A 26,756-nucleotide genomic window follows, 5' to 3' on the forward strand; every position below is an offset into this window, starting at 1 on the left:
GCTTAGATTTCACGCTTGGTTTCTTAACAAATGATGGTAACCTACTGAAATGTTTGGTAATTAATAAAATTTTACATTCACTGAATATCAACCATGTACAAAAGACAACAGTTTGTTTCAGAATAATGCAGAATTGGAAAGTACCTAAGTTTTAAAATCACTTGCCTGGGTTCAATTATCTTCCTGTAAACTTTTCTCCTCAAAATGTCCCTGGCCACATACCCATGACTTCTAATTTCATTTTATACCTATTTAGGTAAATACTTTTTACTCTATTCACATGAGGACTAAAAACAGACTATTAGCTCTTTCCTCATTGTTTTTCCTGTTGCGAAAATTCATGGATTTTTAAAGTTTCTTTAAAATACCTACATCAAACAACATTCAAACACCCACAGAACAAAACTCATATAGAGCTCAGAATATTATTATTGCTTGCTAGGGTCTGAATGTTTGGTACCCCTAAAATGTGTATGTTGAAATCTTAACCCCTAACATGATGTTATTAGGTGATGAGGCCTTTAGGAGGTGACTAAGTCAGAGCATGGAGCCCTCACGACTGGGATTAGTGCCCATGTAAAAGAAACCCCAGCTCTCTTGTCCCTTCCACTACATGAGGACACAGTGAGAAGACAAGCATCTATGAATCAGGGAGTAGATCTTATCTTACACTGAACCTTGATCTTGGACTTCCCAGCCTCCGCAACTGTGAGTAATAAGTACTTGTTGTTTACGAGCCACCCAGTCTATGGGATTCTTTAGAGCAGCCAGCGAGCATGAGGCATTGCTGCAAGGGGTAAAAGGAATCATTCCTTCAATATCCTCATTACCTTTTGTAAGGAACTGAAATCCAAGAAGTCAAGTGAATTTTGTATAAATGGCTAGTATCCAATCTACTTCACCACATAAAGCAGCCATTTAAACTTAGGACTCTGGTTCTGTACAGTATGAATCATCCAACTTCCTCATAAAACTGACTTTATATTACTCTACAAATTTTAGTCCCTCAGATATCTAGAATCAACTTGCCAGTTTCCAAATATCATATTGATTTTGACAATAAATAAAAATGAAAAATAAAAACTGATACACACAGGCAACTAGTGTCTGTCCCCTTAGGATATATACTTTTTAAACAGAATTAGATCTCTTTTTATCACATATATTGTGAATCATGAAGGAAAGCAATCGTATAAATTTACTTATATTTTCATATAAAATATTAACAGGAAAACAAACATATTGATAAAAGAGAACTTTGATTAACTTTTTAATATAATTTTCTCCAATATAACATACATGCTTTAAAATGAACAAGGAAAAAAATGAAGAAGGATACTTATTTCTAGGAAGGCTCATGCCAAAAATACACCTGATACACAGGCTGAGACGGCTACAATAATTAAAACTTTTTGTCATAGAATACAGCAGTTTTGGAAACTTGCTGAAATGTGCTTTTGGACAGAGCAATTAAAAGCCCATCTCACATTTCTGAGGCATGGGCTGCCATGGTACTTGGGCATTCTGAAGAGGTACTTACTGGGGATGACACTTCCCAAATACAGAGATATGATGTTACCATATAGAGTTTACTCAGGAAGAGTGTTTTCACAACTCTTTGGGGACTGATTGCTTATAGAAGGTGACTAAGGGTATACGGAATTCTGTCTCCACTGACCATACTTCTGTTCACTGTTGGCCTCGATCAGACCCGTACACCTCATCTTGGTATCTTCAGTCTATGGCATTGATTGGTTGGGTATGTAAAGGTGTTCCAAACGCTCAATAAATGGTGTGGACTCCTTTGACTTTTACATTTAACTCTTACCATACTTGCCACTCACTAATGACAAAATAACAGTTCAACAGGAGCCGGGATTAATTAGTAAGCTGAAGATCCATCACATGTAATAGTCAAGAGGGAGGCTGATATATTTAGAAAATATGCTTAAACATGATGTGTTAGCACCAAGTACACAAATGCTGGTTAAGAATACAATGAAGTAACAAGATAGAGGAGAAGGCGGTGGGTGGGAGGGGAGAGGAAACGAGAAGAGGATGGGGCAGAATGGGGAAAGGTGGTAGGAAAAGGGGGAGTAGGGAAACATACTGAAGAGGAGGGGAGGCAATGGGGAGAGAGGAGAAGATAGGAAAATGGGAAAAGGGGAAGAGAAAGGCCAGGAGAAGGAAGTCAGGGGAAGATAAGAGTGAAAAAGAAGCATGAGGAAAGAAGCACTTATTACAAACTTCCCATTATGTCTGGCCCACTATTTCCTAGCTTGTCCAAATTATTGAACTTTTCTGAGCCTCACTTCTTCATATGTAAAATGAAGATTAATTTAGAGTGGTTGTGAAAATTAAGAGTTAATCCATGGAAAGCACTTAGAAAATGCCTGGCACACAGTAAGAATGATTTAAAGCTCTTCAGCCAAAATAAAAGTTATTACTAGAGAAGCTAAGTAATGTGCCCGAGGTTATCAGGCTAATAAGAGCTAGAGCCAAAATTCAAACCCAGGGAGCCCAAGCTTTGTTCTTGGACAGCTACATCTACAGCCTTCCACATATGCACATTTATGAAATGGAGCCAGACTTTGTCATAGAGAAAGTTCTCTACACAACCACATGACTCCCCTGCAGATTTTATTAATCAGCGTTAATTTGGTCAACCTGTATATTTTAAAAATGTATCACCGAAGCAGAAGAGGACAATTTGTGCTGCTTGCTAAAGTAAAGATGGGATTTGATTAAAGGAATAGGTTAGGAGAAGAATGTCTGAGAACACTGCTGAAAGAGAGTATGGCTATAGATACAAGGCAAAAAATGGTACTCTGTCTAAAGAAAGGAGAAATTAATCAAAGATTTGAACTAACGTTCTCTGCAAAACTGCATAAATTAAATAAGGGAAGGGGGCAAAAAGGGGGGTGATCCAAAATATAATAAGGAAAAACGACTGTGTATATAGAAATAATTAGTTCAACTGTCTTCATAAATACATCTCTAAATGTAATAAAGGTGTCAACAGATATTTAAATATTTGTATAATTTTGGATAAAAGATATGTTCTGAGGAAAGAGAAAACATACATTGATAAAGAAACCCAATAGGCTATATAAAATGTAACAATGTACTTATAAAAAAAGTATAATATTTTTATATATGCAAAATATATAATGCATAAAGATTGCTATCCCTAATATACAAATAGTACTCCAAAGTGGTAAAGGAAACAAATCTAATAGAAAAAATTGTCAAAGGCTATTCACACCACACAAGGAAAAGTCACACAAGAAATACAAAAGGCACTAAGTACATGAAAATATGGTAGGTAAACTAATTACTTGTCAAGGAAATAAATATTAAAGCAATAGTAGGATACTGACGGACACAAGAACTTGTCAAAAATTAGGAGAAAGTGTTGCTAGCGTGAAGAAAAACAAGTACACTCACAGACCACTGGGTCATGAATGGAATACAGCTTACAGACCAGCAATCCCACTTGAGAATCTATGCTACAAAGAACAGTACATAGAATATCTGTACAATAACAAGGAGAAAAAAACTGAATGTTTAATAGTACTGGGAAGGTTAAATAAAATATAATGTCCACTAATAGGGAAATAGGCAGCTTTAAGATGAGTTGACTTCATCCTAGAATTGACAACTCTCCCAGAGGCAATGTCTACTCCATGTCAAGTGAAAAAAAGCAAGTTCTAGAGAAATGTATATGCTCTTACCTTGTTTGCGATTAAAAAAATGTTTTTACATACAAGCTGCACACAATTGGGGTGCCTGGGTGGCTCAGTCGTTAAGCGTCTGCCTTCGGCTCAGGTCATGATCCCAGGGTCCTGGGATCGAGCCCCACATCGGGCTCCCTGCTCGGCGGGAAGCCTGCTTCTCCCTCTCTCACTCCCCCTGCTTGTGTTCCCTCTCTCGCTGTGTCTCTCTCTGTCAAATAAATAAATAAAATCTTTAAAAAAAAAAAAACAAGCTGCACACAATTATTGTATACAACTTGATAAATTTAGAGATAAGGAGAGACATACCCATAAAACTATGACCATAATCTATGTCATAAACATATCCATCACCTCCAAAATTTCCTGTCCTATTAAATTTTATAAGAACAGTTAATATAAGATCATCAGCGCTTTATAGTTTTCAGTGTACTAGTCTTTCACTTCCTTGGTTAGGTTTATTCCTAAGTATTTTATTCTTTTTTGATGATTTTGTATGTGGAATGGTTTTCTTAGTTTCCTTTTCAGATACTTTGTTGGGTGTAGAAATGCAGCTGATTTTTGTGTATTGATTTTGTATACTGTAATTTTGCTGAATTCATTTATTCCAACAGATTTTTTTTTTATTGTGTGTGTAGTCATAAGGGTTTTAGAGATATAAGATCATGCCATCTGCAAACAGAGCTAATTTTACTACTTCCTTTATGATTTGGAAGCCTTTTATTTCTTTTTCGTGCATAATCACTCTGGCTAGGATATCTAGTAGCATGTTGAATACTAGTGATGAGAGTGAGAATCCTTGTCTTTTTCCAGATATTAGGGCAAACGTTTTCAGTTTTTCACCACTGACTATGATGTTAGCTGTTGGCTTTCCATATATGGACTTTATTGTGTTGAGGTAATTTGAGTTTTTAATCACAAAGGGGTGTTGAATTTTGTAGAATGCTTTTTATGCATCTATTGAGATGATAATGTGATTTTTATCCTTCATTCTTTTACTATGGTGTATCATGTTGATGATATGTTGATTCATCCTTGCATAGCAAGAATAAATGCCACTTGGTCATGGTGTCAGATTCTTTTAATGTGCTCTTGAATTTGGTTTGCTATTTTGTTGAGGATTTTTGCATACGTGTTCATCAGGGATATTGTTCCATAGTTTTCTTTTCGGATCCCTGGCTTTGTATCAGGGTAATGCTGGCGTGATTAAAAAAATATATATATATATTCCTTCTATTTTTCTGGGAGAGTTTGAGAAGGATTAATTTTTCCTTAAAAACTTGGAAAAATTGATCTGTGATGCCATCTGTTCTGGCCTTTTCCTGTTGGAAGGTTTTTGATTACTGATTCCATCTTATTTGTTATTGATTTGTTTGGGCTATTTTTTTTTTTTTAAGATTTTATTTATTTATTTGATGGAGAGAGAGAGTACAAGCAGGGGGAGCAGCAGGGAGAGGAAGAAGCAGGCTCCTGCTGAGCAGAGAGCCCAAAGACTCAGGCTCGATCCCAGGACCCCGGGATCATGACCTGAGCCAAAGGCAGATGCTTAACCTACTGAACCACCCAGGCATCCCAAGGCTTTCTATTTCTTCTTGACTCAGTCTTGGTATGCTTTATTGTATGTTTCTAGGAATTTATCTATTCCCTCTGAGTTGTCCAATTTGTTGGCACATAATTGCTCATAATAGTCCTTTATGATTTTTTAATTTCCATAGCACTGGTTATAATGTCTCCTTCATTTATGATTTTGAGTCTTCTTTCTTTTTTTCTTGGTTAGGCTGGGTAAGGATTTTCAATTTGGTTTATCTTTTCAAAAAACAACTCTTACTTTCATTGATTTTTCTATCTTTTTCTCTGCTTCATTTTTTTCTGCTCTAATCTTTATTTCCTTCTTTCTATTAACTTTGGGATTAAGTTTGTTCCTTTTCTAGTTCTCTGAAGTGTAATGTTAGGTTGTTTGCGATCTTTTTTTAAATACAGAAGTTTATTACTATTAACTTCTCTTTTAATATAGCTTTTGCTGCATCCCATAAGTTTTGGTATTAGCAGTGTTTTAAAACAATAAAATAAAAACAAACAAAAATATCTGTAAACATATTCATATATTTTTGTATAAGCCTGAAGGAAATAATGGTAGTGAATGGATGAAGCTTTTGACACTGATTATCTAAGAGGATGGGTTTTTGGGGTTTTTTTGAAGATTTTTTAATAAAATAACAAAAGAAAAACTAAAAGAGATAACTAAAACACCCAGAAAAAACAAAAATAACCAAAAATAATAATAAAGGAAATACAAATAAAATCTCCATATCATATAGTTAAAATAAAAATTACGGATACAGTGAGGAGAGAGATGATAGAGGGAAAACATGTAACTTTGCAAAAAAACTTGAATTAGAGAAAAAGAAAAAAAAGGTACAAAAAAAGAGAAAGATCTGAGGGCTCTTACCCTAGATGAAAACTTCAATACTTCCTATATACCAGTCTCTGTATTTCATTCATGCATTTTATATTTATTAATTAGTAAAATTTTATTTAATTTTCATAACCACTCCATAAGGTTTTTATCATCCTAATTTTATGGTAGAAAGCCTGAGAGATATGAAGTCTGAGAGATATGAAGTAACATACACAGATATCACACAGATTCAAAATGTTCTCCCCTCCTCCTTTCTGAATTGAAGATAACCTTGCCTAGCATAGGGAAATTTTCTTGCTATACTTCCCTCACAAGATGCAATTCCACTTCTTCCAAAATTTTGGCTCTTATTTGAAAAATTGCTCTACTCGTATGCCCAACCAAGGCTGCATGGTAATCAAAGAGCAGTGTGAGTGCAGTGCAAAGTTACTCCACACCATAAGCTCTCAACCCCTAGGTAAGCTCTACTTATACTTTTCAAGTTTGCGATTTGTTTTAATGAATACAGAAGTGGTAAGGAGAGGCACAATAACAAAATCATATGAGCTTGCTGAAAGCATATTTTATTCTAGGCAGTGAGCAAACAAAACAATATTCAATTCTGTGACAGAGTGTTCTAACTCAATATCAGCAGTGCAAATTCTGTGGGTAAGAAATCAAAATATATGGACTGCTCTTTCTGTCTATGCTACAGGAATTGACCTGTAACCATGTAACCAGTTAGAAAGCCAGACAAAATATGTGAAACAATGATATCCAGACAGTAGAAAATAGGCAGCTGAGGACAGTGCTTGCTGAAACAAGTGAGATGAGCCCTATTATTGCCTCAGCTTTCTTCCTGGAGCCAGTTTCTAGCCAGTTTTCTAGTGAGGGAAAACTCAGAGACCTGTGATCTCCCCAAATGAGGGCACCAATTTTAAAGGAAGCTAGGAAATACAGGCTAGAGTACCTGAGAAAATAGAAGTACAGGGAGAAAGAGAGCTCTAGAAAGCTACAGAAAGAGTTCCTTGAGTGTATGGACACATAATCATTTATACACAAATGAGAAGTCCAGCGTCGGGGGGAGGACCACCATAAAGCAATGGTCACAACAATTCCTAAAAATAAAATACAGCTGGGTAGAATCCATGTTCCTGTCATCAAGAGTACAGAGACATAGTAATAAAGAGGTCATTAAGTAGAGTCTCACATTAAAAGTAAGACTAAATTAGTCCCAGAACAAAAGTTGCGCTGGACCTACCACAAAAAAGCTTAAAATAAAGTTTCTAAAGTATCAAACTCACCCATAAGTTATTCAACCATGTCTCAGAACAAAAATCAACACTGTTAAAAGAATATAACAAATCTAGTAACAACTTCAAATTAAAAATGTATAGCATCCAATCAAAAATTATCAGGCAGGCAAAGAAGAAAACCATCAACTGGACACAGAAAAGACAAAGAGGCTGGTACTAACAGACAAGGTCATTAAAACAACTATTACAAACATGTTGCATACACTCAATTGAGAAGGTAAAAGCAAACATGAACACAAGAAGCGAGAAATGGAAGATATAAAATAACTACAAGAAACTTTTAGAAATAAAAAATACATTATCAGAAATGAAAAATATGCTGGAGAATTAACAGCAGATTAACCACACAAAGGTATAGCCAATAATCCAATGGTGGACATAAAATGGAATCATAAAAAAAAAAAAAAGATTCAAAAGAAGGAAAAGGGGAGCAAATTTGTGGCTCAGTTAGTTGGGTGTCTGACTCTTGATCTCGGCTCAGGTCATGATCTCAGGGTCGTGAGTTCAAGCCCCACATTTTGCATGAAGTACAAAATGGCTGAAAGATTTAAAAAAAAAAAAAAAGAAGGAAAAGGAAGAAAAAAGAATGGAAAAAGTAGCAAAATATTAGATTTAAATGTAATCATATTGATAAATACATTAAATGTACATGCGCCAAATGCTCCAACTGAAAGACCTAGATTTAACATTAAATGAAAAAGACATGCTGTCTATAAAAAACTACAGACATAGATGGATTTAAGGTAAAAGCATAGCAAGAAATATACCATGCAAATACTCATAAAGAAAGCAGAGTGGATATATTATTATAAGACAAGGTAGACATCAGAACAAGGAATATTGGTAAAGATAAAGAAGGGGCAATTTCATAATGATAAAATGATCATTTAATCAAAACAATTAGCCAATCCGTACACAATAAAAGAGCCCCAAGATACTCAAAAATGGAAAAAAAGAGACAAATCCTTATCATTTTCAACAATTCTCTCTTAGAAATTGGCAAAACAAGTAATTCAAAAGAACAGAATATACTCCTATTTTATTCTTTTAATGCTATCATGAATGTCATTGTCTTCATAATTTCATCTTCAAACTGTTCACTCCAAGTATGTAAAAATAAAATTGTTTTTATACTTTGATCTTGTTTCCTGAACATTGAACTTGTTTATTAGTTTTAGTCATTTTTTTAGTAGTATACTTAGAATTTTCTATATAAAGAAGATCATATTATCTGCAAATAGAGATGGCTTTACTTCTTTTGCTATCAAGATGCCTTTCTAGTCTAACTGCCATTACTAGAAACTACAGAACAATGTCGAACAGAAGTACAAAGGCAGATTATCCTTTCCCTGTTCTTAATCTTATGAGAGTAACCATCCAGTCTTTCACTGTTAAATATGATGTTAATTCTGAGTTTTTTGTAGATGTCCTTTGTTAGTCTGAAGAAATTCCCTTCTACTCCTAGTTTGTTTAGTATTTTATCATCAAGGGTGTTGGATTTTGTCAAATATTTTTTGAGTCTCTTGAGATCATGTGATTTTTTTTTATTCTGAAATGATGTATCGCATTAATTGACTTCCAGAAGTTGAACAACGTTTTCATTCCTCAGACAAATCACACTTGGTCATGGTGGATAATCCTTTCTATACGTTGTTGGATTGAGTTTCCTAGTATTTTGTTGAGGATTTCTGCATCCATATTCAAAAAAAAATATATGGATCTACCGTTTTCTTATATTCTCATTGGTCTAGTTCTGGTATCGGGGAACAGGAGCCTTAGAAAATGAGTTGGGAAGCATTCCCTCTTCTATTTTTTCCAACGACTTTGAAGAATTGGCATTAATTATTCTTTGAATGTTTTGTAGAAATCAATGGTGCAGCCATCTGGACCTGGGCTTTCCTTTGAAGTAGTTTTGTTTTTTTTGTTTCTTCCAAATTACTAATTCAATCCCTCTGTTGCCATGAGGTCTATTCAGATTGCCTAGTCTTCTTAGTTTCATTCTTTTGTGTCTTTCTAGCAATCTGTGCAAAAGAAGTTTAATACTTTTTTTGAAACCTGACATTGTAAGGCAATAGTGCTCATCAGCAGATTTAATTCATCAGCAAATTCTGATACAATCTGTCAATACGATCTGTATCAGAATTTGCTGACTTTTCGTAGAAACGGACAAACTGATTTTAATTTTTTTTAATACTTTATTTATTTATTTGACAGAGTGAAAGAGAGAGAGACAGAATGAGCAGGGGGGAGGGGTAGGCAGGGGAAACAGACTCCCCACTAAGCAGGGACCCCAGGATCATGACCTGACCAGAAGGCAGACGCTTAACCAACTGAGCCACGCAGGCGCTCTGACAAACTGATTTTAAAATTCATATGGAATTAATTGTAAGGAACCCGGATAGGCAAATTAATAATGAAGAACAAGGTAGGGGGACTGTTACTTCTCAACTTCAAAACTTACTAAAAAGCATGGTAATCAAAATGGTGTGATAATGGCACCAGGCTAGATATACAGATCAATGGAATAGAAATCATAATGTACCAAAGAAATTCATACATCTATGGTCAACTGATTTTTGACAAGAGTACCAAGATCATTCAGTAGGGCAAGAACTGTGGTCTCAACAAAACACCTGTCAAAAATGGCTGGAATAACTGGATAGCTATACAAAGAAGAATGAAGTTAAACTCTTTTTTTTTTTTTTAATTTTTTTATTGTTATGTTAATCCCCATACATTACATCATTAGTTTTAGATATAGTGTTCCATGATTCATTGTTTGTGCGTAACACCCAGTGCTCCATGCAGAACGTGCCCTCCTCAATACCCATCACCAGGCTAACCCATCCTCCCAACCCCCTCCCCTCTAGAACCCTCAGTTTGTTTTCAGAGTCCATCGTCTCTCTGAAGTTAAACTCTTATTTCACACTACGCATACAAAAAATTAAAATGGTTGAGAGATCTAAATATAGGAGCTAAAACTATAAAACTTTTGAAGAAAACAGAGGTAAAACCTCATGATTTTGGATTTGGCAAAGAATCTTATATATGACACCAGAATCCTGAGCTACAAAAGAAAGAGTTAAACCAGACTTCATCAGAATTTAAAACTTTTGTGATTCAAAAGATATTATCAAGAAAGTAAAAAAACAGCCTGAAAAATGGGAGAAAATATTTAATTCATAACTTTTGACCTCATATCTTAATTTCCAAGAATCTACTTTAAGTGCCAAGAACTCAAAGTTTTACTTATAAAACTTGTCTAAAATTTACTTATCAATGTTATAAAAAATTATGAACATACGTTTCTGATATATGAAGACTGATAAAGAACGTAACATAAAATATTTAATGACATGATAATGTGTTCATAATACAATGTTAAAAAAACAGGTGTGATGTAAAACAATATATACACAAAAATCCCTATTTTATTACATGTGCACACATACACTCAGCAAGAGAGAAACATGCTTATAAAAATATGAAATTGAAAAAGATATGTAAAAATATCAATACTGAGAACCTAGGTGATTTCAAGTTATTTTTATTTTTTCTTTGTATCTTCCTGTATTCCCCAAGTTCGTTATGATGAACTTGTTATCACTTCTGTAAGGAGGAGGGTGGCTGAGGGTGGGGAACGAGGTACCTTTAAGAGAAAGGAACATACAGGGGCGCCTGGGTAGCTCAGCTGGTTAAGCATCTGACTTGATTTCAGCCTAGGTCATGATACAGGGGTCATGAGACTGAGCCTTAAGATTCTCTCCCTCTGTCCCTCCCCCACTCACATGCACTCTGTCTCAAAAAAAAAAAAAAAAAAAAAAAAAAATATATATATATATATATATATATATATAAAGGTAAATCAATAATCAAAAGGTAAATACTAAATAGTACAGATTTGGTTCATTTAAATGAATTGATTTTTCTATTGCTATTACTTGTAATTGTGATTTCGTTAAAATTATTTGTATAGTTTTATTTATTTTTTTTTTTTTAAAGATTTTATTTATTTATTTGAGACAGAGAGAATGAGAGAGAGAGAGCACATGAGAGGGGGGGAGGGTCAGAGGGAGAAGCAGGCTCCCTGCCGAGCAGGGAGCCCGATGCGGGACTCGATCCAGGGACTCCAGGATCATGACCTGAGCCGAAGGCAGTTGCTTAACCAACTGAGCCACCCAGGCGCCCTATTTGTATAGTTTTAAAATTGAACAAATAAGTACAGTTTGGTTCAGACTTTTGCTATATATGATTTGGCTAAAATTGTTGGTTTTGTTAACCATTGCCACCTATATCCTAACTCGACTCCATCATATTAAAGCATCAAAATGCATCAGGGCTATTCATGACCATCAACCATTTCTCCCCACCACATCAGGAGGACATGTCGGTGAACAGCTGCTACACTGAGGAAATTCACCATGAAAGCCCTATTACTGGTAATAGGGATCATAAGACCACACTCCTATGCGAAAATGTTCTTTTCACTGACTGATATAATGGTAAGATGACAGAAACTATAGTTGTTTTTCTTGCTCCTAACACATGGAACTGCTCTCTAGTTACTAATAACCCACTAATGTACAGCCTAGCAGGAAAAAATTGAATACACACTAGAGGCCGCTAGTGATAAATAAGTGAATTTTGCATGAAGTAAAAAACATGATGAGAGCAGTAGAAAGAAAACTGCCTTCTAAGCTTCTAGCTTCAGCTGCTTTTTAAGTACTATGCTTCAAATCACAAAACATTTTTTTTCCATCTATAAACTTCTAATTTTTTTAGTACAAACTAAATCTGGGCAAATTTCCTCTTAAAAAGAAAAATCAAGGGAATTTTGTAATAATTTTTATTATTGTATTCTTAAAGCAAAGTTGTGCTTTTAAGCAATGAAACCTTTTTACATAGTACAAATTAGAAAAAAAAATATTCTCCTAATTGTCACAAAGATTCAGATCAAGTAAAGAAAACCTTGTTGTGTGATGTAAATTTGTCTTGCTAATAGTTCATTGAGAGGAAGATATTTTTAAAAGCAAAAGAGATCTAAAAAATATCACAAGTCTCGCAGAAAAATTATGAATCTTAAGAGGGGAATTTTAAGGAGTATACTTAGAAAAATATGTATGATAACATGAACTCAGAGAAAAACAGAATATGATTAAAAGCAAGCTTTTCTAAAACTAAGAAAGCGTACACTCTACCCCCTTTATTTTTTTTGAGAGAGCGCGTGTATGTGCAGGTGGGGGGGGGCAGGGTCAGAGGGAGAAGGAGAGAGAGACTCCCAAGCAAACTCCATGCTCAGTGTGGAGCCCCACCCGAGGCTTCATTTCAGGACCCTGAGATCATGACCTGAGCCGAAATCAGGAGTCAGATGCTTAACGGAGTGAGCCACCCAGGCACCCTACTATACCCTTTTCTAAAATTTTGTGAGGAATTTTCTAAAAATTTGTGAGGAATGTTAAATGTAAAAATACATGAGAGGTATTTTTATCATTTACACATGATAGGTAAACATTGACTTCCTTTTTTTTTTTTTTATCATTTACACATGATAGGTAAACATTGACTTCCTTTTCACCAATATTAAGAGAATGAGGGGGAAAAAAATCTCATACATAGGGGCATTTTGTATCACAGTAAGTTTTAAGTTAGAGAGGTACCTATGGCAGGGGAAGTGTGAAGGAGATTACTGGAGACCCTTAGCCTGATCCTAGGACATGGTGACGGCACCGGCAGCCAGAGAGAAGGTGTTGGGGCGGGGGGGGGCATTTGTGAAGATTTTGTTTGTATTTGTATTTGCATTTGGCTGTCCCTACTCATGTTTACAGAGGCTAACACGGTGTGAATCTTGATACTAGGCAAAGACGGCTCCAGAAACAAACAGGAGTCACGTATTTACTCACGCCACCCCTACAAACAAGGGCCTGGGCAGATTTTCCCTTACCCACCTCAGCTTGGTCAATCATAAACTCTTACACAAGAAAAGACAAGCCACTGGGAATTCATCAGCAGCACCCAGTGTCCAGCTCACAGAGGGAGTGCAAGCCCTCACTTGTTCTAAGAACACAAATGTACTGTGGATTTGGTTTCCAGCTTCTGGCATATTTCTTCCCAAGCCCAACTCTCCAGTCTTCCCAGTTATTGTTAATCATAATATTTTTAATTGATTTTGTTGCTGTTGTTTACATTGATCAGAGTTTTTCCTTCCTTTACAACCAGGAACCCCCAATGATACAAAATAATAATAATAATAATAATAATAATAATAATAATAATAATTTCCTAACAATGTTAACAGGAGAGCTTTTAATATCAGTCTCTGATTCTTGTCTTAAATAAAAGTAATTAAGAATTACTTTACTGGGTCAAAAATATGCTTTCATACTATGAAAGTAGAATACATTAAATTTTTATGGAAGAGCATGTCTAATCATTCTAACTATTAAGCATATAGTGACCTATTTACTGGGGATGAGAGCGTGAAAAAGCCAGAGACAATGCAATGCTTTCACTGGGGTGACAGGCTGGCAGGAACATGCAAAGAGGTGATTCCAGTGTGTTCTGATAAATGTTAAGGGAAGCAATGGATAAGAGAACATCCCAGAAGGACACTGACCATAACCTGTTAAAGCAAGAAATCTAGCCACCAAATACCCTTATCTAGTTCATTCCGGATTTGTCATCTATTGGCTTATCTGTGAGGAAATTATTATTTTCAGGGAAAACCTGACTAAAAGGAGTAATACTGCTCAATGAAAATATTTATCATTTTTTATTTGTCAAATTTGGTCCTGTGTGCTAGAGTTATTTCCCAAGATAAACAAGAACAAGGAATTTTGTCTAATTAAGTAGAAATACCAATAGACAATTTCAACATAATGTGGGATGATAGTCAAGGATTGCTTAGAAAAATTTAATTTCTGCCTGACTTAGGTCTACGGAAACTGGTAGTTACCAGCAAAGACTTCTGGGGAAACACAACACATGAGCCAAGTTTTGAAGGGATTATAATACTTGGAAGAAAGCAGAAGAAAGAGGGATGTTATAAATGAATTTTAAAAGAGGTTTTTTTGTTTGTTTGTTTGTTTTTTAGAATAGGGGTCTGAAAAGTTAATCAGATACGGTGTTCTGTAAAAAAGTATCTCCATGTGATGTTAAAACTAACTCCTTGGCATTTCAGTGGGCATGTCAATAGTTTTTAAAATAATTGACCGAGTAGGAAACCAATATTTAGAGAGGACACCAATATTTTAAATAATCATTGCTGAGGAGCACTAATGCTTAAACAACCACTCCCTCCAGGGCCCTTCCTGCCTACGGAGCACACCCTAGGTGTCAGCATCCATGCATGGTACCCAGCACAAATACCCACAACCAGACATCCAAAGCCAAAAACAGAGCTCATAGATCTAAACCCTGTGGGATGAACACCTTCTTCCCTACAGTCTGAGCAAAGCACAGCTGATCTCATTCAACAAAAGTGTTAAGTACAATTCTAAATTCTACAATTTGGAGAGTAAGTCAACATTTTAAATATTCATGACTTATCATTATTATTATTACACTTGATCTTAGCCAAAAGGCCGAGAAGCGATTATTATTATTATTATTATTATACTTCCTATCAACCTGGGCATTTACATACTAGTGTCTCCTTGCTCATCATTTAAGTTCCCTTCCTCTGACTTTCTGAGAAGCTCTCTTCTATTGCCCAGGTCATACAATATCTAGACATAAGCATATTAGACATAATATACACGTACACATTCAAATATGTGTGCATATATATATTTACACACAATGATTTTTTTCTTAGGGTGGTAAAATGTTTTCTGTTTTAAGTAGTCTTTCTGAGACTCTTCAGTATATTCTTGAATTCCCGGGCTAGAGGCAAAATTGAAGTCTTCAAGGAATACAGTCTCAAATACCTCTCAGATCTCTAACCCAGAACTATAAGTGAAAGTCCAGAGCTTATCTTGGTATAAATGCCATTTTGGTATATTCCCCCAAAATTTATTAACTAGTCCTTGCTTTAAATGAATTCTAGCTGTCACTTTTCTGACCCTTATTAATAGGAAGGCTACAGCTGGCTCAGGTCCACCATCAACTCAAGTTTTATGTCTTTTATTTTTTTTTATTTTTATTTTTTTTTAAAGATTTTATTCATTTATTTATTTGAGAGAGAGAATGAGAGAGAGAGAGAGCACATGAGAGGGGGGAGGGTCAGAGAGAGAAGCAGACTCCCTGCCGAGCAGGGAGCCCGATGCGGGACTCGATCCCGGGACTCCAGGATCATGACCTGAGCCGAAGGCAGTCGCTTAACCAACTGAGCCACCCAGGCGCCCAAGTTTTATGTCTTTTAATGATGTGTCAACAAATAATGCATGCTGTCTTGTTGTTGGAGTTATTTTGCTTACTCTTGGTCTGATAATACAAAACCAAAATTTTAATAATGAGAACACTCCACAGAAGCACCTAGGTGTATGTGTGCAAGCATGCATTTATGTGCACACACTTAAGTACGAACAGACAGGGACCATTCTAAAACCTTTTAATAAACAACATATGTATACACACATATTATGTGACTATTCTCAATTATTACTAACTCAGCAATCTAATAATATATTGAAAATAAGCCAAAAAACTTGAAAAACATGAGCTCTTAAATTGTAGTAACAAGTGCTAAAACTATTCAAGTTTCTTTCCAAAAAGCAAAACTAAAAGAGCCATGTGTTAACTCAAAACTTTTGACAGATGATCCAGGTTTCTCTGAAAAACCATCTGAGGGTAATTTATTTCTGAAGACCTCATCCACAGTGCAGGAAAGGAAAAGGGTTTTGTCAGGAACATGCTGTATGAAATAGAATAGCCATAAAGCACAATGCCTCTGATTAAATTTAGTTGTAAACTGACTTCCTGCAGCTGCTTAAAATGATTTCGCTTTGAAAATTTATTCTGACTTCATGCATGATCTGACAAACATAGCATCTATGCATACACATTCTGCCCCCAACCCCTGAAATGATTCAGAGCTATGCATGGATAACTTTGAGATCTCTGATTTATAGCATTTGATAACCAACAGACTAAAATATATTACAAAACTAATTCAATCAACAATTCAAGATAAATATGCCCTCACAGTTTATTGTGTAGGGTTCTTTAATAACAAGACTCCTATTACAAATTTTCTTTTAAATGTGCTAATCATTTTTACCTTCCATCATTTTGATTCAAAGACCCAATAATGTTGACATGCTTACAGAGCTTAGTAATTTGATTGCATAAATATTTTTTAATAGAAACTTGTCAAAGCAAGTGATTAAAATTCTTAAGGCTAGGCTTAGAAGAAATCAAGGTAAACCAATGATCTTTGGATTTCCTTAAGCAAGTACACACTTGTTTCCTTTCTATGTATGTTCAAGCATACTGAAAGTATATTTTTTTAACTATGCCAAGAAATTCATAAACATTAGTTAAAATAAATCCCAATCACTGAGAAAATTAGTCACAGGTTGACTGAAATCAATTGTCATATATATTAGAGGTTATTGAGATCACAATATCCGCTCAGATCCTTGACACCAATTTATTCCATAACAATTTTATATTTATTGTCTTATTCCATAAAACACTAACAGTACTGAGCAAGCTTTTGCAAGATTTTCACTAAGATACATTAGAATATAAGCATTATATATGAATCTCTACTACTATTTATCTCACTTCTAGGGTGGAAGTGACAACTTTGAAAATTATGTTTGGCTCTGGCTAAAAGAACTAACATTCCTCCCAAAGAATCACTTGAAAAAAGTGGTAATAGATTCCAACCAAAAGGATAATTCTTAAGAATCAGGTCTATCAATGCGTTCAATGAACAAACAAGATTGTGGTGTACCCACATAATAGAACACCACTCAACAGTGAAAAGGGACAAACTACTGATATACACAATCACATGGATCAATGTCAGAAGCATTTGGTAAGTGAAAAAAGTCACATACATAAGACAACAAGCTGAATGACTCCATTTATAGGACATTCTAGAAGGTTTCAGGAACGAGAGTATAGGAGTTGGGGACTGATGCAAAGGGACAGGAAGGAACTTTTCAGGATGATGGACACGTTCTATTCTTGACTGCTGGTGGATATACTTGTATACTGCTACAAAACTTACTGAATTGAATGCTTAAAACGGATAAATTTTATCATATGAAATTATACCTGAACAAAGATGATCAAAACCAAAAGAAGAACCAGAGAAGCTTAAACACTATATTCCTTCATTCCAACCACAATATGAAAAGAGCTTACAACCTTTCTAGGAAGTTGCACAATTACCACATGCAAAGTATTAACTGTGAGAGAACATTTACAGCTATTGTCCAAAACTAGATGATAGATATATTCAACTATCCTGTAATTCATCATATCGTAACTTTGAAGGGCCACCCTCTACCCTCTTGGCTTATCCAACTCCTGTGTAACCAGCCCAAGTAATACATTTCTTCTTCATACAAATCTTCAAGATTGCTCTGAATATTCCAGAAGATCCTGATCTTTCCCTGAAATGTCACAGATGGAGAAATCACAGCCCGAGGAAGTGAAATTACTTGCCAAAGTCTCATAGTAATGAAGTCGCAGAATCAGATTTTGTATCCCAACCTAACTGAAAAATCTGTGCGTGTCTTCTCACTACACAGTTCCCAACATGGAATTCCTGCTATCTGCAGTGAATGGAGAGGGAAGACACAATCGTTAAGTTATTCATATGGAGACAGACAGACAGGTCACTGGTTCCTTTAAGAGTGTGCCCGGTACCGGCTGCCAGGTGCCTGGTTTAATGATAATGACAAGGGCTTTCGAGGCTGATCTAGAACAGCTAGAATCCCACATTACTCGGTTATTGAAATCATAGTCTGAAATTGGCTTAGCTAGGACACAGTGAGTTTTAGAGCCACAACAGTCTGATTCCCACTGGATCACTCCGAAAAGCAGTATTGATCTGCTCGTAAGAAAGCTGCAAGAATATATAAAGCTAGGAAGTCTGAAATCCAAACTGAGAAAATTAATGGTCTGATTGGAATAAGAGATTGGGAATGAATCCTTTTTTTTTTTTAAGATTTTATTTGTCAAAGCGGGGGAGGGGGGCAGAGATAGAGAGAGAAACAGGCTCCCCGCTGAGCAAGGAGCCTGATGTGGGGCTCGATCTCAGGACCCCAGGATCATGACCTGAGCTGAACACAGATGCTTAACTGGATGAGCCACCCAGGCGTCCCTGAATCCTTCTTTTCTATTTGAGCACCACAAGTTCCCCCTCATCCCACCTCGTTAACACCTGTTTACATGAATGGTCATCTGTGTGATTTCAGGGAATTTTTACGGGATGCTACTCTTTTAAATTCAACAGAAAGCAGCTCTTAAACATCTGAGATAAATTAGATCATCTGTGGGACTTCCCATTCAGGATGCTGTATTCATCAATTATTCTGAGAAAACTAACCAAAAAACAACATCCCCGCCTCTCATTTCAAGTCCCTATATACTAATGATACCAAAATTCACAGCTATTCCTCAAACTAGTACGCAGATGAGTTTCAGAGTCTCTGCGTCCTTTAAAATCACAGAAAACACAAGTAGCAAGGATATTCATGTTACTCTCAAAATACCAATGAATTCAAAGGCAAGAATCTTCATTTCATGATAAAAGACTCATTGAGATAGTAATGAGGACACAATGTAAATATAAGACATTCTGAAAATAAGTGGGACGAATTCTATATGTGATTTCAGACAAAACGGGCACGATTATTGCATAATTATAAGGTATTACATTGTAGATATGGACATTAAATAAACAAATACAAACAAGCCAAGCAGTGGTCCACAAACCATACTTGGCTTTTTAAAACTTGGATTTTTTTCCTTTTTCTTTGTGTGGCTTCTCAGTTAAAAATGCAACTAATAGGAATCATGTTTAGTCACCTATATCCAATTAGCGTTACTGGTTAGGGTTTGTATTTAATGAGATTTACTTCAAGGATTTAATTCCCACATGAGGCAGTTAGTTTACTCATCTCCCTATTAGCCACCCTATCCAGGCCAGCCATGTTCCTAAGTATCAGAGTATGAATCACTGCAAACATATTATTATAATGAGAAAAGCAACGGAAAGTACATTTTCTTATTGAACATCTTCATATACAGTCAAATGAGTTATTTTGAAATCTGGACAAAAATAATGGTACTCACTCCACAAACCTCGTAATCTGTTTTGCTTTCTAATGTGAATAAAAATGTTGTGTGTTCTCTTTCTTATTAGTGTCTAGCCCAATCCAATAAGAGCAATCAATATATAAATCTGTATTTTTTTCACAAGCATTTTAGATGGTTCTTATGGTCACAGCAGAGTTGGAAGCACTGTGTTAATATCTGTTCACAGCTCTGGTTCATGTACTTACATTCATGAGCTATACCTACCATTAAAGAAATAGTACTCAGTACTAGATTCCTTGCCAGCAAGCCAGCTACAGGCATGAAACGCAATACCCAATTCATAATCTTGGCCTCATGGGCATCATGCTCTTCCCTGAACTAACCAGCCCAGGCCCTGTTTAGAGTATTTTTCACACACTGTCCATGTCAGGTCTTAGAGAATACGGTCAGAGGAATCCATAAAGTTAAAAAATAAAGAACCATAAAATGTTAAGAATTTAAATTGTTTCCTAGGCTGTCACTATTGCCATATTCTTTGATAATTCATCCAGTCCCTAGACATTAGCATTCCCAATCTCAAAGGAAACATGCTCTCCTCCTATAAGCAACCAGCTGCTTTCAAAGAGCGGCTCCAATATTAGGAGCCTGAAGTTAAAAATTCTGATGCCATAAAGATGTATTTTACATCGTTTCAAACTACATATATTTAATTCACACCTGCAGTATGTTGAATAATATTTTTATTTTATTTTTTTGCAGCAAGGAGGTGATTTCTCAAACTATAAACATTTCAGTACATTTAATAACACATATGATAGAAGTGGAACTAAATTTCACAGCTAGTCTACTTATATCTAGACTATAAATTCTTATGTTTGCAAAGAGGTTGAACTATAAACATGTTGGCAATGAGCTGGATTTAAATTTGCTTTCAAATGTATTCTCGTATCTAAAAATAGCTCACCATGCAAAGATGAGGAAAACCAGACAGCACAGATAACAAATCATTAAGAGTATGTTATTTATCTCCTAAAATATATGTGTGTGCATAACTCAGAAGTAACTAAGTTAAATTATACTTAGCTTTACTCAACACTACTACAAAAATCTCACTTCTACCACAGCATGTATCCTTTGTTTTTATGAGGTCAATTTTTATTCATTTAAATGGAGTTTTATTTTAATTAATGCTCAAAGTCCTCACAGATACCGATATTTGATAATGCTACTTAATGAAACTTCTGAAATAGTAGAATGAGGGTTTTTGGGTTTTTTTCTACCAAAAAGTTTTTTTTATTCAAATTCAACTAGCCAACATACAGTGCATAATTAGTTTCGGATGTAGAGTTCAGTAATTCATCAGTTGCATATAACACCCAGCACTCATCACATCACGTGCCCTCCTTAGTGCCCATCACCCAGTTACCCTATCCCCCCACCATCTCCCTTCATCAACCCTCAGTTTATTTCCTAGAGTTAAAAGTTGCTCATGGTTTGTCTCCCTCACTGATTTCTTCCCATTCAGTTTTCCCTCCATTCCCCTATGACCTTCCGCACTATTTCTTATATTCCACGTATGAGTGCAAACTGTATGATAGCTGTCTTTCTCTGACTGACTAGAATGACAGGTTTTTAAATAAGAGTATGATTGGCCTAGTTCTTCTAGGAGATACACTCAAAACTAAGAAATAACACAACATAACATGGTTCAGCAACTCTCTCACTGATGTGGTTTTCTGTTAATTTTGAAGTAACATTAATAGTCATCATTCATCAAGGAGAGAATAAAACAACCTGAAGAGCAGAATTAGTGGTATTTTGGACACGGACTAAAAGAAAGCGTACCTCTCCCTGTCTCCTTCCATGGCGTCATATAAGCGGTTAGCACCTCCATCGGCACAGGCTCTTAGAAGAGCTTCAAATAGAAAAAAACAACATTTCAATATAAGCAGCTTAGAGCAGTACCTCACAAATGATAAACCAATGATTAAAAAGCAGGCACTCAGAGACACGCAGTCACGCCTTCCTCTTTGGATCTTTTCACATTCAGGCAGAGGCTGCCGCGCTGCAAGTGATCTACGTACCACACACTCAAGACAGAATCCCCTAAAACAGTGTATTTCCTTTTTGTGGCCTTTTCAATTCCTCTTATTAAGTAAAAGGGGAAAAGTGTAGAGGGTGTCTTCAATTTCTCTTGAAGCTTGTTTTTCCTTCATTACAAAAGATAGGCCTCACGCTCAGTAAGGGACAACAGGACATAGGTATCACTTTATGGTATTACTTTATTAACTTCTACAGATGTTTTCTATTTATGGCAGGTATGGGTTTCCATATTTTGTTTTGATATAAAAAGTTTCTTTTAAAAATAAAAATCATAAACATAACATTGTAAGTTTATTTTACAATATTAATAATCTAGATAATGTGTGAACACTGTAAAAAAATTGTGAGGTGGCATAAAATTAAAATTTGGGAAATACTAAGATATTTGAGTAAGACTGGCTGTCTCTCCAACTGGGGCTTTTAAGTCTTGCTTTCACTGCAAGATTTGATGCGGCTGATGAACTGTTCCTTGAAATTCTCTTAGTCCATGGACTACTATTTTGTTGTTGTTGTTACTTCTCTAATTTCCAACTTTCCTAGAAATGTTCAATATCTTAGCATCAGTTCTTTCTTCTTCTTTTTTCAATATCCTTTACCTAAAGTTTTCAGATCAAACTTTATTTTTTTATCCTGGGTAAGGATAGTGAATGCGATCATGTCTGAGATTCCGATTCCTCACCCCAAACAAACAGAAGCCTGTCTCCTGTCCCCATGTAACTGTTAAAACCAAAGTCACTAGAGCCACAAAATCAGCAAAGACCTTGGGACCAGCAGCTTTGGAAGAAACACACTACTCTCTTGAGCTACTTCTTCGATTCATGCCACTTAAGAAATCCCTTTCCCTTTCTGCAAATTTACACATTTAAAAGTGTTTATAATACTTACCTCCAAACGTCTAAGTATTTAAAAGCAGGAGGATATGGTAGAAGATATCAAATTAGCCATATTGGCAGAAATAAAAGTCCTAATGTGTTTTCTACTAATCCATAATATGTGAGACTATTTTCTGTGTTTCATGTTTTATCAGAAATAAAACAGGCCAAGTGGCAAAAATATATTCCTTTTTTGCTTCAGCTTCCTCATCTGTAGGTGGGGATAATATGGCTTAGAGTTATTAAGTAATTAATGATTTAATAATTGTATATGTTGTTCATCAGAATACCAGAATACAGTAAGCATTCAATCAACATTGGTCCTCTTCCTCCATTTTTGTTAGAATGATTATGAAGTCTAAAAAGCTTACTTATGTTCCTGGACAAGGAAAGCCTAAGCTGCTTAAATAGTGCATGACAAAAATAATAATTTTTACAATGATATTTAAGAGGGACATCTCATTTTACCTATTACCTACAATACACATTTCCTTAGGAGGAATGGCAGCCAAATTCAAATTAAGCCACAAGCATAACTTGCAGAAGATCACAGAATATTCTGCACATATCCTAAATATCAAAACCTAAAAGTTCAAAAGCATCAAAAGCTAAAATAGGTCTCACATCTAAAATATGGCATAGAACAACTGAACTGGGAGATTGAAAAGACTGATAAATAGAAACAGATGGTGAACTATCAGCGATTACCCTCCGAGTATATAAAACAATTATCTGTAAACAAAATTTACAAGTATATGAAATCTTTTTATATAAAAATTGATTCACCCAAGTAATATGAAAATCTAAGAAACAGGTTTTAGTGGCTAAGGATCATCAAACAGAATGAGTTGTCAACTTCACAGTGTGGTATTATTCTACAAAGATCAGTTGAATTCAACATTTATACCTGTTATGTTCCAGGCCCTAAACGCAATAGCAAAACGAGTAACAAACAGATCTAGTACCCCAGGCTCACAACTGAGCAGAAGAGAGACCAAAGCAAATACACACGATGCACTGTAGACTCTGAGGAGCGCTATAATAAGAGCAACAAAATGCAACGGAAGACAAGGAAGGGAGAGATTAATTTTAGTAAACATCTATAAAGTTGCTTATCAGTAAATCTACCTCTGTTAAGATTAGTGTTACTTTCACAATACCAAAACTTTCTCTAATGTCTGTTACTTCCTATGCCTAAATTTAAATTGACACTTTTAGAGCAGTTTACGGAAAGAGAAATATTTAGATCACAGGAAGCAAATTTGTCCACATCTATTCTTGTTTTAAATGGCAAAGGGAGCGAAAATAACCAGGAGGAAATCTATAGACTTCTTTCTCATTACCTTTCAGTTGACAGTAGGGGTACAATCCTGCTGAAAGGAAAAACAAGTTCCCGTCTGTCCCTAAAACTATTTTGTCTTCAATAAAGTTTGACTAAGAAAAAAAAAAATGTTTTCTACCATTTTTAAATTTTAGTAATAAAATGTTTTAGCTAGTTTGAAGTACTTTCCACATATGTAAATAAAATTATATTTGAAAAATAAAGTATTTCAAGCATAAATAATGTTGGCATGAATTCACTGATAGCACTTGAAAAATGAGTTGCAAGCATTACCGTCAATGAAAGTAACAAACTAAAAGAAATAGAAGGTACTCTTTCATAAAATATTTTTTATAAGTCATAATGAATCAGCCTCAAAAATCTGTTCACTCCATCATTTAAATTGTTCCAAACTTTAAGAAATAGAGGTTAGTTCATGAGTTATCTTGTAATGTAAAATTTTCATTGGCGTATATACAGCAAAGTTTTGCATATTTGTCAAATATTATAACTTCAATGGTTGAGCAATTATTTACTATGCATCAGGCTGATATACAACTAAAGACCAAAATACATTAAAATCATTAACTTTATATATTGGTACTACCAGTAAGTATATTAAATGCATCTGAAACTAACAATTTTTTTTAAACTGGTATAAGTAAATGTTACTGACAGATAATGAAGGGCTCCGTTCAACATCAGAGGTTAATTGGCTATTTCATTAATTTTTGTTGAATAAAGTTGGACAGAAATAATCTGACTTTCTCAACAGTAGACTATTACATTAGTTCCAAGTATTAAAATGTAAGAAAAGTAAAATAAATCAAAGAAGCATTTTTCAGTTTAACTGAAAGAAAACTAGATATCAAAGATTTCAATTCTAGGGACGCCTGGGTGGCTCAGTCGTTAAGCGTCTGCCTTCGGCTCAGGTCATGATCCCAGGGTCCTGGGATCGAGCCCCGCATCGGGCTCCCTGTTCAGCAGGGAGCCTGCTTCTCTCTCTCCCACTCCCCCTGCTTGTGTTCCCTCTCTCGCTGTCTCTCTGTCAAATAAACAAATAAAATCTTTAAAAAAAAAAAAAAAAGATTTCAATTCTAATCTAGATCACCCACTTATTAGTCCTATGATTTTGAGCTAATCCAAAGCCTGCTGATTCTAATGTAAAATAAAAATTATTATATATATTTTACCAAATTCACAGAATTTTTCAGGGACTAGAGGGAGACAACATAGACAAAACTAGAAGGAAGCATCATAGGGAACATTCTCTCACATACTGTTGATGACAGTTAACTTTGAGGAACAGTTTGGCAGATTAATGAAAATTTAAATGTGCATCTCTCTGATCCAGAAATTCTATGCAGCCTACGTAAACACTTGCCCAAATTCACGAGGGCATATGTATAAGGATATTCATTGTGATAGTATGTGTATCATGAAAAACTACTAGAGAACTTAATGGGTCACCAGTTGAATATTGGTAAAATATATCATAACCATAGTAGGGAACTATAAAAAAAAAAAGGTAGCTCTTACATGTATTTGTATGTTACCTCTTATGAGATATATTGTTATATAACCCTTTAAATAACTTGAAATAACCCTTGGTCAAGTCTTCCTTGCAATAGCAACTCAGAGAACATACAGGAATATACCAAATCCAAGAAAACTAAGAATCAGGCAAAAGTTACTTTATCAAGAATGTGTATCTGGGGCGCCTGGGTGGCTCAGTTGGTTAAGCGACTGCCTTCGGCTCAGGTCATGATCCTTGAATCCCTGGATCGAGTCCCGCATTGGGCTGGCTCCCTGCTCGGCAGGGAGTCTGCTTCTCCCTCTGACCCTCCCCCCTCTCGTGTGCTCTCTCTCTCTCATTCTCTCTGTCTCAAATAAACAAATAAAATCTTTAAAAAAAAAAAAAAAGAATGTGTATCAAGTAATTAGTAATCAGCATTGATAAGATGCACTTGCACTGCAGAATGGACCCCACCCCCACCCCAAACACATACTCCTGAGGAAACTCATAACAACTAGCACAGGATATGCCTCAAGAATTGATGGCTTCCATGGCCCTTTGCATCCCAAACATGGAGTGACTGGAACATTCCAAAGTTCCTCCTGGGAAATGATGAGGCCTTCACTATTTTTGTATCAAACAAGTTTTATTATCTGTCTTGTACCCTTCCTTAAAGCTAAGTAAACATAGTGCTGAGTAAAGCCTATCATGTCTTGTGAGTTTGTTAATCCAAACCCAAGACCACCTTTGTATTCTACACACCCAACTCTTTAACAGTGATTATTGTGAGGAATGGGCATGGGGTCATGGAGAAGACATTTTTTTTTTCACTCTTTACATTACATGCTGTGCTGTTAAAAATATTTATACAAGGAATTTGAATATTGTAATTATAATTTTAAAACCAATGGTAATAACTAAAAAAGGGAAAATATACATAAAATAACAAGAACAATTCCAGATCTAACCCCATTATTAAAAGGAATCAAATATTTTGTCAGACTTTGCCAGGATTGAATTGAAGATGCCTACAACTAATCTAGAGGAAAGAGAAGATCCAGAATCTTATTTAGAAGAAGTCTTACTGTATCCGTAGAGCGCTAAATAACTCCAATTACCCAAATCTTGTTTTTTACCAACACAGGTACTTACCCCTAGTACCCAAAGATACAATTAGTCTTTGTGCACCCGAAATCAATCTAATCTGTCAATTACTGGTTTGAGTCAGGATTCTTTCCCTGCCTGACACAGTAAACCACAGAATCCCCAACTTCTACCCT

General features: G+C 35.4%; 1 protein-coding gene across 11 annotated transcripts in view; it reads right to left on the reverse strand.

Annotated features, from left to right (window-relative positions):
• Window positions 1-26,756, reverse strand: part of TPK1 (thiamin pyrophosphokinase 1) — a 338,615-nt gene that overhangs the window by 190,442 nt on the left and 121,417 nt on the right. For 5 of the 11 annotated variants that reach the window (XM_078059678.1, XM_078059677.1, XM_078059688.1 and 2 more), the window contains one exon: window positions 21,510-21,579. The exons of the other annotated variants lie outside the window; for them this stretch is intronic. In XM_078059678.1, coding sequence (XP_077915804.1) covers window positions 21,510-21,579 — 70 coding nt within the window. The remainder of the gene's footprint in view (window positions 1-21,509; window positions 21,580-26,756) is intronic. 11 annotated transcript variants of the gene reach the window in all.

The sequence above is a fragment of the Halichoerus grypus genome, chromosome 12 (genome assembly GCF_964656455.1).
Source record: "Halichoerus grypus chromosome 12, mHalGry1.hap1.1, whole genome shotgun sequence".
Taxonomy (NCBI): domain Eukaryota; kingdom Metazoa; phylum Chordata; class Mammalia; order Carnivora; family Phocidae; genus Halichoerus; species Halichoerus grypus.